The sequence below is a fragment of the Microcebus murinus genome, chromosome 5, assembly GCF_040939455.1.
Source record: "Microcebus murinus isolate Inina chromosome 5, M.murinus_Inina_mat1.0, whole genome shotgun sequence".
Classification (NCBI taxonomy): domain Eukaryota; kingdom Metazoa; phylum Chordata; class Mammalia; order Primates; family Cheirogaleidae; genus Microcebus; species Microcebus murinus.
The window spans coordinates 49,097,175-49,109,393 of NC_134108.1; the positions used below are offsets into that span (position 1 = coordinate 49,097,175).

The 12,219-nt window shown below is 40.6% G+C and overlaps 1 protein-coding gene across 1 annotated transcript in view; it reads left to right on the top strand.

Annotated features, from left to right (window-relative positions):
* The window catches only part of AK9 (adenylate kinase 9), a 110,828-nt gene that overhangs the window by 97,333 nt on the left and 1,276 nt on the right, over nt 1-12,219 (top strand). Inside the window, exons 34-40 of the mRNA XM_012753169.3 lie at nt 976-1,122; nt 1,229-1,449; nt 6,744-6,940; nt 8,228-8,397; nt 8,632-8,730; nt 10,707-10,809; nt 12,097-12,211. Of these exons, the coding sequence (XP_012608623.1) occupies nt 976-1,122; nt 1,229-1,449; nt 6,744-6,940; nt 8,228-8,397; nt 8,632-8,730; nt 10,707-10,809; nt 12,097-12,211 (1,052 nt within the window). The remainder of the gene's footprint in view (nt 1-975; nt 1,123-1,228; nt 1,450-6,743; nt 6,941-8,227; nt 8,398-8,631; nt 8,731-10,706; nt 10,810-12,096; nt 12,212-12,219) is intronic.

A 12,219-nucleotide genomic window follows, 5' to 3' on the forward strand; every position in this document is an offset into this window, starting at 1 on the left:
AGACTTAGCTGGAGAGCACTGAGGGAGGGTGTCTGTGACTTATGCCAAACAAGCCCCTGAGGACTGCCAGCCAGCTTGCACAGCTTGCTCCCACCTCCTAGCGAGTGTCCTGACTTGGGGGCCCCCTCCTCCAGAATTTATGGACAGCCTTTATTCTTCCTCTCAGTGTGACAGTAACAATCTCATTATCTCAAACTGTTGGACTAACTTAAATTCTCTTTGTCACCTCTGCTCAGAGGCATAAATCATGAGTCCTGATGGACTGGTCCCAACGCAGATCTGCTAGGGCTCCTCTTACCGATTTTCCATCTCCCCTTTTGCAGCCCCAGCCTCCTCACAGACCTTTTACTACAAAAGCAATTTTAGAACACAGTTTTTCCCATATCTGCTTAATCCCTCACTAAGGTATTATTTATTGCACACCTAATATGTGCCAAGCCCTGTTCTAGTGGCTTTACATACCTGATCTCTGATCTTTAAAATAAGATTAAATATCTTATTAATATCATTTCCCCTATTTTACTGAAAACTGAATCTCAGAGAGTTCAAACTAGGTTTCAAATCTAAGTCTCTCTGCCTCTAAGACCTGTATTCTTCCTACTGTTTCATCCATGCTTAGATTAATAGCACCAGTTGAACACAATGTTCAAGGTATTATATGTGTTATCTCTTGAATTCTGCCAAAACCTAGCTCTGCGATGCTAAGTGTGTATGAATTCGGAGCTCTCCCCTACCTCCACCTTCCCAGCTGTGTCTGTGTGTTTGTTTACTGCCCACCTCATGGCTCGTGAGGTTAAAAATAACTGAGGTTCAGGATGCAGAGATGTAGAGGGCAACCTGTGAAGCAGATGAGTCGAGTTACAAAAGCAAAAGCATGGGACTGCTCCTGAAGAGATAGACTCGTTCTGGAAGGCAGAGGGAAGCATGAGAGAACAAGAAATGTGGGTTTTTTATTTTAACATTTCTCCTTGTTAGTGTTGTCATCGATGGATATCCTGTAACTGCACATCAAGTCAATCTCTTCAATGCTAGGTCAATCATTCCCATGATCATCTTTGAGTTGGATGTGCCTTCCAAGGAGATTTTCAGAAGATTGCACCTGGAAAAAAAAAGTGAGCAAAGGTAATGTACCATGATGAAAACAACAAAGGAATGAACTTTAATCATCTAGGAAGAAAAAAGTATGTTTTTAACAGCTTTTTCCATTCCTTCTCTGTTTCTCTATTAGTTTCCCTTATCCATTGCACAATAGTACACAAATTATAGCTGTCAAGAATGCCAAGTACCACAAAAATATTGGTGAGATTAGGCAATTTTATCAAGAACAGCATCATAACTGGTATGTGATTGATGGATTTCACAGCAAATGGTGGGTTTGGAATGAAATCATTAAGAAAGTTCAAATGGTGAATAAATATATGCAGACATACCTGGAAAGAATACAAGAAGGTGAGAAAACATTTAAAAAGGTAGAATAAAATATGAATTAAAGTCTAAACATGCCTGACTCGTGTTACTGTAATGTATTCAATTTGAGCATTTGTCCTGACAATCTTAATTTAAATGTAAGCCTATAGTACTATCCAATTATTGTGATGCTATGGTCTGAATGTTTGTTTCTCCCTAAAATTCATATGTTGAATCCTAATCTCCAATGTAGTAGTATTAACAGATAGGGCCTTTAGGAGGTGATTAGGTCACGAGTGCCCTGCCCTCATGAATGGGATATGTGCCCACATAAAAAAGGCTTGAGGGAGCCTGTCTGTCCCTTCCACCATGTGAAAAGTGTAATCTGTGAGGAACAGGACCTCACCAGACACAAGATATGCTGGCACCTTGATCTTGAACTTCCCAGCCTCTAAAACTGTGAGCCACAAATTTCTGCTGTTTATAAATTACCCAGTCTATAGTATTTTGGTATAGTAGTCCAGACAGACTAAGACATGTGAGCATATTTGTTCTAATAAATGACTGCTGCTACTGAAGCTATCATTTATTGAATGCCTATGTGAACCTAAGATGTAAAAATAATGCATGATCTCTTATTAGAAGGGTTTATAGTGTTTGGAATGCCACATAAGCTATTTTCCAGAATGCTCGGATTAGTTATATGGGGCCAGTAGTCTGTGGAGGGACACTTGGCAAAATTTTGTTTAGGAATCCAGCATTAAAATTACTTTTACCATTTACATTCGTTATGGTATGCTATAAATGTTAGTCTATAAGAAAAAAACTAGAGCATTAAAATGATTGTTGATCTCTATTTGGAATTCATGGAAGAACATGTTTGATTATATAGTCCTATTAAATAGTTTCTTGATTTTCTCCAAAAATACACAAAATAGGAGAAAAGTTACCTACTCTGATATCTCTGAAAAGGGTGATGACTAATGAGAAGTTATCTGTAGGGGTCTCACAAACATCTATTTAATGATTTTGTTTAACTTGGGAAACCACAGAGAAGATATGATGAGGTACGTGGGAGCAAAATGATAAGAGAACCTTGTACAAGGAAAAATGAAGTGAGGATTCTGATAACTGCTTCATTTATCTTGCTTCATTATTTGGCATGACCAGTATGTCTGGTTCCTGTTTGTCTACAGATTGGGAATTTGTTTTCACTTGAGGATTATAAGACAGGAAAATAAGAGTGCAAGAGAAGGGAGAATTGAGTTTCTAGAAACCCATTCTCGATAAGCTCTGGATAGCATTGCATTAGTTAAACATGCCAAAGCAGACTTTGAAAGTAAAAAATGTGCCTCATTCCCCTTTCTGTTACTCTATTTCACCCTCCCTGTCTTAGATTGGGTTCCCTGGAAACAGACTCAAGATAAAAAAGTCATGTGCAGAAGCTTTACCAGGAAGAAATACTTTCAGAAGCAGAGTTGGCAGATTTAGCAACTAAAAATACAAGACACCCAGTTAAATTCAAATTTCAGATAAACAACAAGTGATTTGTTAGTATAAGTATATTCTAAATATCACACAACATATACTAAAAACTATTCATTGTTTATCTGAAATTCAAATGTAACTAGGCATCCAGTACTTTCTCTGGGACCTCAGATCAGGAGATATACCTGTAGGCAGGAGAAAGGTAGAATTGGGCAGAGGGAGAAACTAACCTGCAGAGTAGTGGAAACAGAGCCCTTAGCTGATCCTTTAGGGAAATACTAGAGCTGGGATGGACCTTCAAAATTTCCCAAATTGAGGGGAGGGTCCAGGCTTTGTATCCCCCATCAGTCTATCATTGACCGCAGGCCACCTGGAGGGGAAGGATAACTTGTACAACCTGTGGCAAAGGGGAAATCCCAGTTCAGCTGTTAGCCATCAGTGCCACTGTTCCCAGAAGCCAGGAATGGGTACATCAGCCCTGCAGAAGAACCTGGATAGGGTACCAGAGCATCCACTGCATCATTCTAGTGCCTTGTCTCTGCCTCAGACAGTTTAATCGAATTGAAGCCTGTCCTGTTCTCTTCTGCTCCAGCTTCCAATGAATAATCCAGCCTGTACCTATTTGCTTGAAGTTCATTTTTTTTCATGCTGCCTTTCCTTTTGTATGCTGTTCAAGTAATCCTGCCCATCGGGTCAAGGTTTACCCTGACCAATGAAATGGTGCAAGGCCATGGCTAAAATATAAAGAGATACTTCCTCATTCTGCCACATTCCAACATAGGATATGTAGACATTGCCAGATGTCACCAAGAATATCCTGAGAATTACAAAAAGAAACATATAAGTGTCTTTTAAAACTTGAAATTATGTGATTCTAAATTACACTGTCCAGATTGGTAAGGTTCAGCACATCTAAGCTAAAGAGCAACCTATGAATACATAGTATTATTAATATAATACTGTAGTACCTTATAGTATATTATAACACTACATATTATAATACTATATAGTATTGTTCTATAGTACTAATATATTATATTACTATAGTACTATAGTAGTGTAATATTCTTTGTAGGAAATGAATATTGGAGTTTCTTAGCCTTTTCATCTGTGTCATAAACAACAGATAGAATAATGTGTTAGTTATCTATTGCTACATAACACATTAATCAAAACTTAGCAACTGAAAACAACACACACATACACACACACAGAGTTTCTATGGGTCAGGAATCTGGACACAGTTTAGCAGAGTGGTCTCTCACAAGGCTACAATCAAGATGTTGGCCAGGGCTATGGTCTCTTCTGAAAGCTCAGCTGAAAAAGAATCCACTACCATGCTCGCTGTGTAGGTAAGATTCAGTTCCTTGAGGGTTATTGGGCTGAGGACCTCAGTTCCTTGCTGGCTGTTGGCGCTGGGTTCCTGACCAGGTGGACCTCTCCAGCACGGCAGCTTGCTTTATCAAGTGAACAAGTTGAAAAGGCAAGAAAGAGGGCTAGCCAGACTGAAATGACAATTTTCTGTAATTGTTTCCATTTCTTAGGGCTGCTATAACAAAGTGTACAAACTTGGTGTCCTAAATAACAAAAACGTATTTTCTCACAGTTCTGGAGGCTAGAAAGTCCAAAATCAAAGTGTTGGCAGGGCCATGCTCTCTCTGAAGACTCTAGGGGAAGATCTATTTCATGCTTCTGTCTTAGTTCCAGTGTTGGCCAGCAATCCTCAGTGTTCCTTGGTGTGTAGACACATCACTCCGTTCTCCTCCTGTGTCATCACATGGCACTCTGTGTGTGTCTTTCTGTGTCTTCACATGTCATTCTCCTCTCTGTGTCTGTCAGTGTCTATTTATCCTATCCTATTTCTAAAAAAGGTCACAACATAGGTATTGGGAGTACTTTGGCATCTCTTTCTGGCAGACACAGTTCAGCCCATAACAGCAAACTAATCTTGGAAGTGACATTTGATTACTTTTGCCATATTCTGTTTATTAGAAGCAAGTGACTGGGTCCATCTGTCACACAGGGGTGGGTGTTACACAAGGAAGGAACACCACCAGGCAGGGATCAGAATACCACTGAGTCATGTCAGATCAGTCCACCCCAGGGCCTCCAATGATGTACATGATACATGATGCAGTGAAGGAATTCACAATCGGATTCATGATCAGATCAATAGGGTAATTGGGAATGTTAGGTGACAAGAATTTTCTGTAGTGAGATTTGGTAAGTTTCAAAGTCATTTTGTTTTAAGACAAGTAATGCTACCCTAGAAAGCCTTCTCTTAATTCTGTGAAAGATGTACAAAAACATTCATGAGATGTCTGGCATTCTGAGTTTCAACTGGGACTCTGAACTCTTCAGAGAAGACCAGAACCTGATGATAGGGTCAGCATGCGTCATTGGTGTCCTTTCTTGTGGGACTCAGAGGTACAGTTGGGGTTCCTAATTGACCTTTGTTGACTCTGTTGAGTCTTAGATTTGACCATTTGAAAAATACTGTACTATCATTGATTTTCCTCTTAAAGACCTGTTGGGAATAGTGCTGACACCATGATGATTCTTTGCTTTCAAGAGGTGAATGGAGGATGACAGCCAATAAGCCAATGGTTTTAAATGTCTGCTTTGTTGAAGGAGGGCTACAATTGCTTAAAGGAGTGCCAGTTAATAAAAGATCCTTTATTTTGTGCATGTTCTTCCTCCTCCTCCCACCCCGTGTTTAAAAGCAAAATTGCATAATGCAAACCTCTTTGGGCATGGCTTCCCACCCATCTCCTTTTCAGGATTAAGTCTGGCCTTTTGGGGAGGTGGGGAGAGTAGTTAGTATCAGGGCACCTCATCTCCTGGACTCCCCCAGCCTCCTTCTCCTTAGAGGCAGGCAGATTGGTGAGGTCCACACCTCTGGCCAGTGATTCCAAAACCCAAAAGCCTCTAAAAACCTCAAGTTTATTCTATAAGACATTTGAAGGCAAAACTTGACCTAAGCTGACATGTGGCCATTTGTAGTCTTTATGTACCCCACTTAGTAGGGAAGGGCCATCCTATTTGGTTGGAGAAATTTAAAGTGAAAGATTATAGGGTGCTGCCCCTGGAGAGAAAAACTCTTTAACTTGCCTTTTAAAGGAACTTGGGTTCTTTGTTTTTAAAATAGATTCTTTAGGGTAAAACCAGTCACTTTTGCCTTCTCTTGGGTGGCACAAGGAGAAGTTTGTGTGAGTAACATCATGTCAACAAACTATTTGAACTTCCTGAAATCTATCCCATAGAAATTTTTAAAATATGTAGCAAATTTACACATGTGTGTAAGTGGGTATGTATTCTCACTCACATGCACATATATATAAATTGTGTGTATATGTATTGTTTATAACATATATATAGTTTATAATAGCTAAGAACTAAAACAGCCAAAACATTCATCAATAGATAAGTGGTCAAGTAAACTATAATATATTTATACAGTGGAATAATATTTATAAACTAAAAAGAATTAGGTAAATTATGTAAACTTATATGGAAAGATGTCAAAGACCATAACTAACTGATACAAGCAAGTTGCAGAATAATGTTTACAGTATAGTGGCATAAGTATACTATATGTAAAAAAGAATATATGCAAATGTATAGAAAAAAGACTACAAAGGGTATAAACCCAACAGTGATTACCTCTCAGAAGTGTTGGATTTGGAGGATGGAGGTGTGAATAGTAACTTTTACTTTTTACTCTATTATTTGGAATTTATAATTTGTATGTACTTGTATAAGGCTGTATAGGTGAAATTATTTTAATTTTTTAAATCATTGTATTTTCTATGAAAAAAATAAAATAATAGTTAATATGTTAATACCAGGAAAAGCGGCCTGCATTGACAAGTTATGTATCACACCACAAGAGCTGATTTCTCGCCTGGGAGAATTTGGACAGTTCTGCCCTGTCAGCCTGGCAGAAACAAATGAATTACTTGATTGCTCTGTAACGGACTCCTTGGAATTTGCAGCAGAGTTCAGGGGGCACTATTATAAAATGAGTTCTCAGGAAAAACTGAATGTAAGTTTGTTCCTAACTCCAAAAATTTACTAAGGAAAGAAAATGCCTTATCTTGGAATTTGTCAAATAGGAAGGGGTGGGCATTGCTGGGGACACCCAGAAACTTGGGATCAGGAGCTCCATTATTAGAAAGTGTGAGTCTGGGACCAGTGAGGCAACTCAGTGGTCAGTCCTGCAACTGCACTGCAGGATATATTTGGAAACATTGCAGAAGTCCAAGGTCAGTGATGGCCCCTTGGTCTGGACCAGCCTAATAGATGGAGAGAGCCAAGGTGAGCCACTCCAGTTCTGGGATGCTGAGCATCAAGGGCTCTGCCCACAGGTGGGCACCCCAGGGATTCAGCTCAGGGGCTGCAGAAGGAAAATCAGAGTCAGTGGAAATGAAGCAAGAGCTGACATATGTCTCCTGGGCTTTAAATTGTTTTCTATTGCTAGAATTTCCCATACACCTTATATTTCTGTTTAATAGAGCAGAATATAGATTTGTTCTGATATTATAATGTCCATAATTGGATGATATAAAAAGATTGGTGGTTGAAAACAATAATGAAAACAAAGATGCCTCTGAACATTTTATTTTCCGCTAAGAATTAGAATTTTTTATCCCTTTATTAAGGAGACACCATTTTTTCCTGCTTATTTAAATGGTAAACACAAAATTTTAAACTGAAATGACATTAGAGATCATGTCTCTGGCCCACCCCCTCCATTTTACAGAGTGGTACCCCAAGCTGAAGAAGTCAACTCACCTGCCAAAGGGCACCCAACTGGTTAATTATGCGGCAGGACAGGAAGACAGGCCGGCATGCTCCACTGCCCGTCATGTCATAGGAGTGCAGCAAATGTTTTTGTATGAATGAGTGAGATTAGGAGAGACCGTAGATGTGATCAGTCAGGAGTTTAAGGAACCTCCAGTCAGGGGAGAAGTTATCACAGTGCAGGAGCAACAGATGCCACTACTGAAAATGGGGAGGGATACTCTGGTTTCTCTTCAAAACGAATAAGTCTTTTTCCTTTTACTGAAAATGGGGAGAGCACAGGAGAGCCTGGGTGAATTTCTGATTGGCATAGCATTCCTGGTTTAAATGGTCTTGCTAGTGTAACCCTTTTTTGGTGTACATTTATGAGGTGCAAGTGTCATTTTGTTGCACGGATAGATTGCACAGTGGTCAAGTTAGGGCTTTTAGGGTATCTGTCACCCAAATAATGTATATTGTACCCATTGAGTAATTTCTCATCATCCACTCCCTCCTGTCCCCCCACCACCCTGTGATCTTTTTCTAATAGAAATTCTTGGAGAACCCAGAATTATACGTGCCTCCCTTAGCACCCCATGCGCTCCCATCAGCTGACATGCTTCCCAAAAGGCTGACGCTGTCAGAGCTGAAGAGTCGGTTCCCCAAGTGTGCCGAGCTCCAGGGCTACTGCCCAGTGACCTACCGAGATGGACAACAAAGGCAAGTCCTCGCCTTCCTGCAAGTACAGAATGATAGCTGTACCCAGAACTAGTGGTTCATATAACAATCTTAACATTTTTGTCAAAAGGTTGCTATCATTTAGTTGGAAAAATGTTCTATTTCTTCCTCAAGCTGCATAAGTAGAAAAATTAAACATTTTTTATGTTTTATTTAAATGGTTTTGCATATTAATTATATAGTACGGGGTTTGGGGTTTGTTTTTTGGCTTTTCAGATATGAAGCCCTAGTACCTGGTAACATTAACTATGCTGCAGAATATCGCAATCGTATATATATTTGTGAAAGTGAAGAAAAACTCCAGAAATTTTTGAGGTGAGACCATTCACTAAATCACAAATATTTATTGAATTTCTTCTGTGCTCCATGCAGCATACTGGGGAATTAGGTAGGGGAGATCTATATGTGAGAGTGTGTGGGGGGGGGGGTGTGAAAGAGAGAGAGAGAGAAAGAAAGAGAGAGAGAGAGAGAGAGAGAGATGGTGAACAGGACTAGTCCCTGCCATCCCAAAGCCTGAAGTCCAGGGTAAGATGAACTTTAAGTACCTGATAACAGAATGTGATGGAGTTTAGGGTGGGGAAATGCCTGGCCTTCTGGAACAGTGTAGCCCGAAGGTCTGACTGAATTGTCTGTTGGGTAAGGCCAGAATAAAGAGTGGGACTTGGCTAGATGAGGGGAAAGAGGGACATGTTCCAAGCAAAGGGACCCACACACAAACCTGGCCCAGGGATCACTGAACTGCCAGGAATTCAGCATGGCTGGATGTGACATGAAGAGGGACAAAGGAGCAAAGGTGAGGCTGGTGGTGGGGAGCAGGGCCAGAGCTTGGGAGGTCAAGTAAAACCACTACGAAGCATTTGGACTTGACTCAAGGGCAATATGAGTACATTGGTTGTAAGTTAGGTCAGTGTCATAATCAAATTTGCTCTGGAGTGAGACCATCACTGGAGTATTGATAATGGGTTGGGGGCAGGAAGACCAGTTATGAGGCTGTCTGAGTAATCCTGTCCAACATTTGGCGGCCTGTTTAAACTCACCTATAAGAGTCATGTGGGGAAAGCAGGCTTGGGACCACGCCCTGAGAGACACCAAGAGCTGAGACAGGAGACTGAGAAGGAACCACAGTGAGGTGAAAGAGGCGTCGGAGGGGAGGCAGAAAGGCTCTGGGATGGTGTGACCAGCAGGTTGAAATGCTGCTTTAGAGGTCAAGCAGTCAAGGGCTGTGAAGTGTTTGAGATTGAAGCGGCAGCAGCTCATGGGTGCCGTTGGCAAGAAAGGCTCAGTCGAGCAAAGTGAGTGGAAGTCAGCCACAGAGGTCCGAAGAGTGGATGAAAGATGAGGAAATGAAGGCCTTGCCTGTAGTCCAGAGTTTAAGAACACAGATGCCTACAGCAGGCGGGAGGCAGAGGACCCGAGGGAAGCAGATTGGCTGTGAAGCCATCACAGTGTGGGGACTGCTGCACACCAGGCTGCCTATAGCCTGGCTACAGGGAGCAGCAGCTCCTCATGCACTGCCAGACATTTCTGCTTTACCTTTCCACAAGGAGCTGGAAACCAGATTTCTTTTTAAATTGTTCAGATTACTCATGACTGATTCAAATTTAAAAATAATATACCATGTAGATCAAATCACATCTACAGATAGCATTTGTGTAGTAGCTTGCAATCTCTAGGGAAGCTCACTGCTTGAAGAAGATTAATTATAAAAAAAGAAGAGATGTTATCTGCTGGAAGAAATGCAAGAAGTGAAGGAGGTTTGTCTTTTTTTTTTAATGGGGGAATTATGAGGATGTTTACATGCAGATACATGGGAAGGACCCAATAAAGAAGGAAAAGCCAGGTGCAAGGGAGAGGGAGTGAGAAATTGCTATAGTAAGATACCCAGAGAGAAGCTGCAGGATCCAATGTGTGAGCAGAGACTGGTGTCAGGTGGGAGGTACCTCTGCTTGTGACCAGCAGCTGAGGAAGTCCAACCTGATGGCCTTTTTGTGTATAGCACGGCATCTGCCTGGGGGTAAGAGGGTCCTTAGAAGAGTCAGAAGTTTGAGGAATAAAGTCTTATATAGTTGCTGTGAACAATAAGAAAGCTGAGACTAGGTGGGCAGGGATGGAGACCCAGGTGGGTGGATGGCCATAAACTTTTAGGAGCCCCAATCTTCCCACTCGTATAATTTTCTCCAGGGGAGGAAAACAAGTAGTGAACTTTATCTTGTAATTGTCTCTTGCATATTCCTATATACACACAATGAGTATATTTGTGAACAACCTTCTAATGAACTTTGTGTTCTTAGGTCACCAATGAAATACTGGGATCAGAAGCTTCCGCACAAACTGCCCCCATTAAGGGAACCTATAAGTCTCACTAGTCTTCCTTTGCCTGGATATCTGGAACAGGTTATCTTTCATCATTTTCTATGATACATGTTAGAAGAGTACAATGGTATCTTCTTTTTAGCAATAATTTTCAAAATTGAAGGCAGAGTTTTCTGATTTTAAGCTGCAAACGATAAAATTCAAGTCAAAGTTTTCTGCTGTTAAGCTGCAAATCCACTCTTACCCTATTTTGTTTATGGATGGTTGTTAAAATAAAATGTGTGAAAATCCCCTGCTTGCATTGCTAATTCCCAGATATCTGCACTAAAGTGAAAAAGAGAGTTGATGTCATAAAATTATTGACATTTGGCATGAATATGTAGTTTGGTTCTTATTTTTGAATTTCAGTGTCTGTAAAACTTTTTCATAATTTGAAATGTGCAGATTCAGTCTCCATCAGGTTCATTCACTACTGAAAAGAGTTGAGTGGCAGTACAATGACAACTGAGCCACAAAGCCCATATTTTGCCCACAATTCAGATGAAGATATTACTTCATCATATTTTATTTATTCAAATATAACTCTTTTTAAAGATAATAAAACTTGGCAGCAGCCAACTATTCTTAAAGCTATTTTTTAAATTTCTACAAAATAAAAGCCTAGGACACAACTTTGCTTTATCAGAAATTTTTTTTTCCAACTTGCCTAGAACGGTTATCCTTTGACCTGGTTTAACTTGAAAATTCCAGATGAGGCTCACCCAGAAATGAGTCTTCTCATAAATGCTGAATTTTATCAGGAGGGCCTCACATCTTCTTCTAGGCTCCCGAATCTTGGCTACAGTGATAACTGTGGTCTCTGGAATTCTTTGTCAGGTGGCCAAGGGTCCTCACAGTGGCAGGCAATATGGCCAGTTTTGAGAGTGGAAGCAGATATGGGCTAAGACAACTCAAAGCCCAGTCTCCCTCCCTCCCTCCCTCCCTCCCTCCCTCCCTCCCTCCCTCCCTCTCTCTCTCTCTCTCTCTCTCTCTCTCTCTCTCTCTCTTTCTTTCTTTCTTTCTTTCTTTCTTTCTTTCCTTTTTGTTATGAAAAATGCCAAACAGATAAAAATAAAATTGTGTAGTGAAGCCCATACATGTACCCACCACCCAGCTGGCACTAAGCCAATATGTAATTTTCCTTTTCCTAATCAAATGTGTTTGTGTTTCTTTCTTGTTGGCTAAGTAATCATCTAACCATCTTCATGAGCCCCATCCCTACCCCCAGGAGGCTATTTGAGGCAAGGAATAAGCCTCTTTATTTGGTTGCACTAAGAAAAGAAAACAAACTTAAATATACACATACTTGACTTTGTTCCCTACCTGCAGGGCATCGCAGCTCCTCTAATTAAAGCAATGAATGCAGCAGGATGCTTAAAGCCCAAGTTCCCCTTCTTAAGTATAAGGAGATCTGCACTAGTATACATAGCACTTCATCTAAAAGGTATGTCT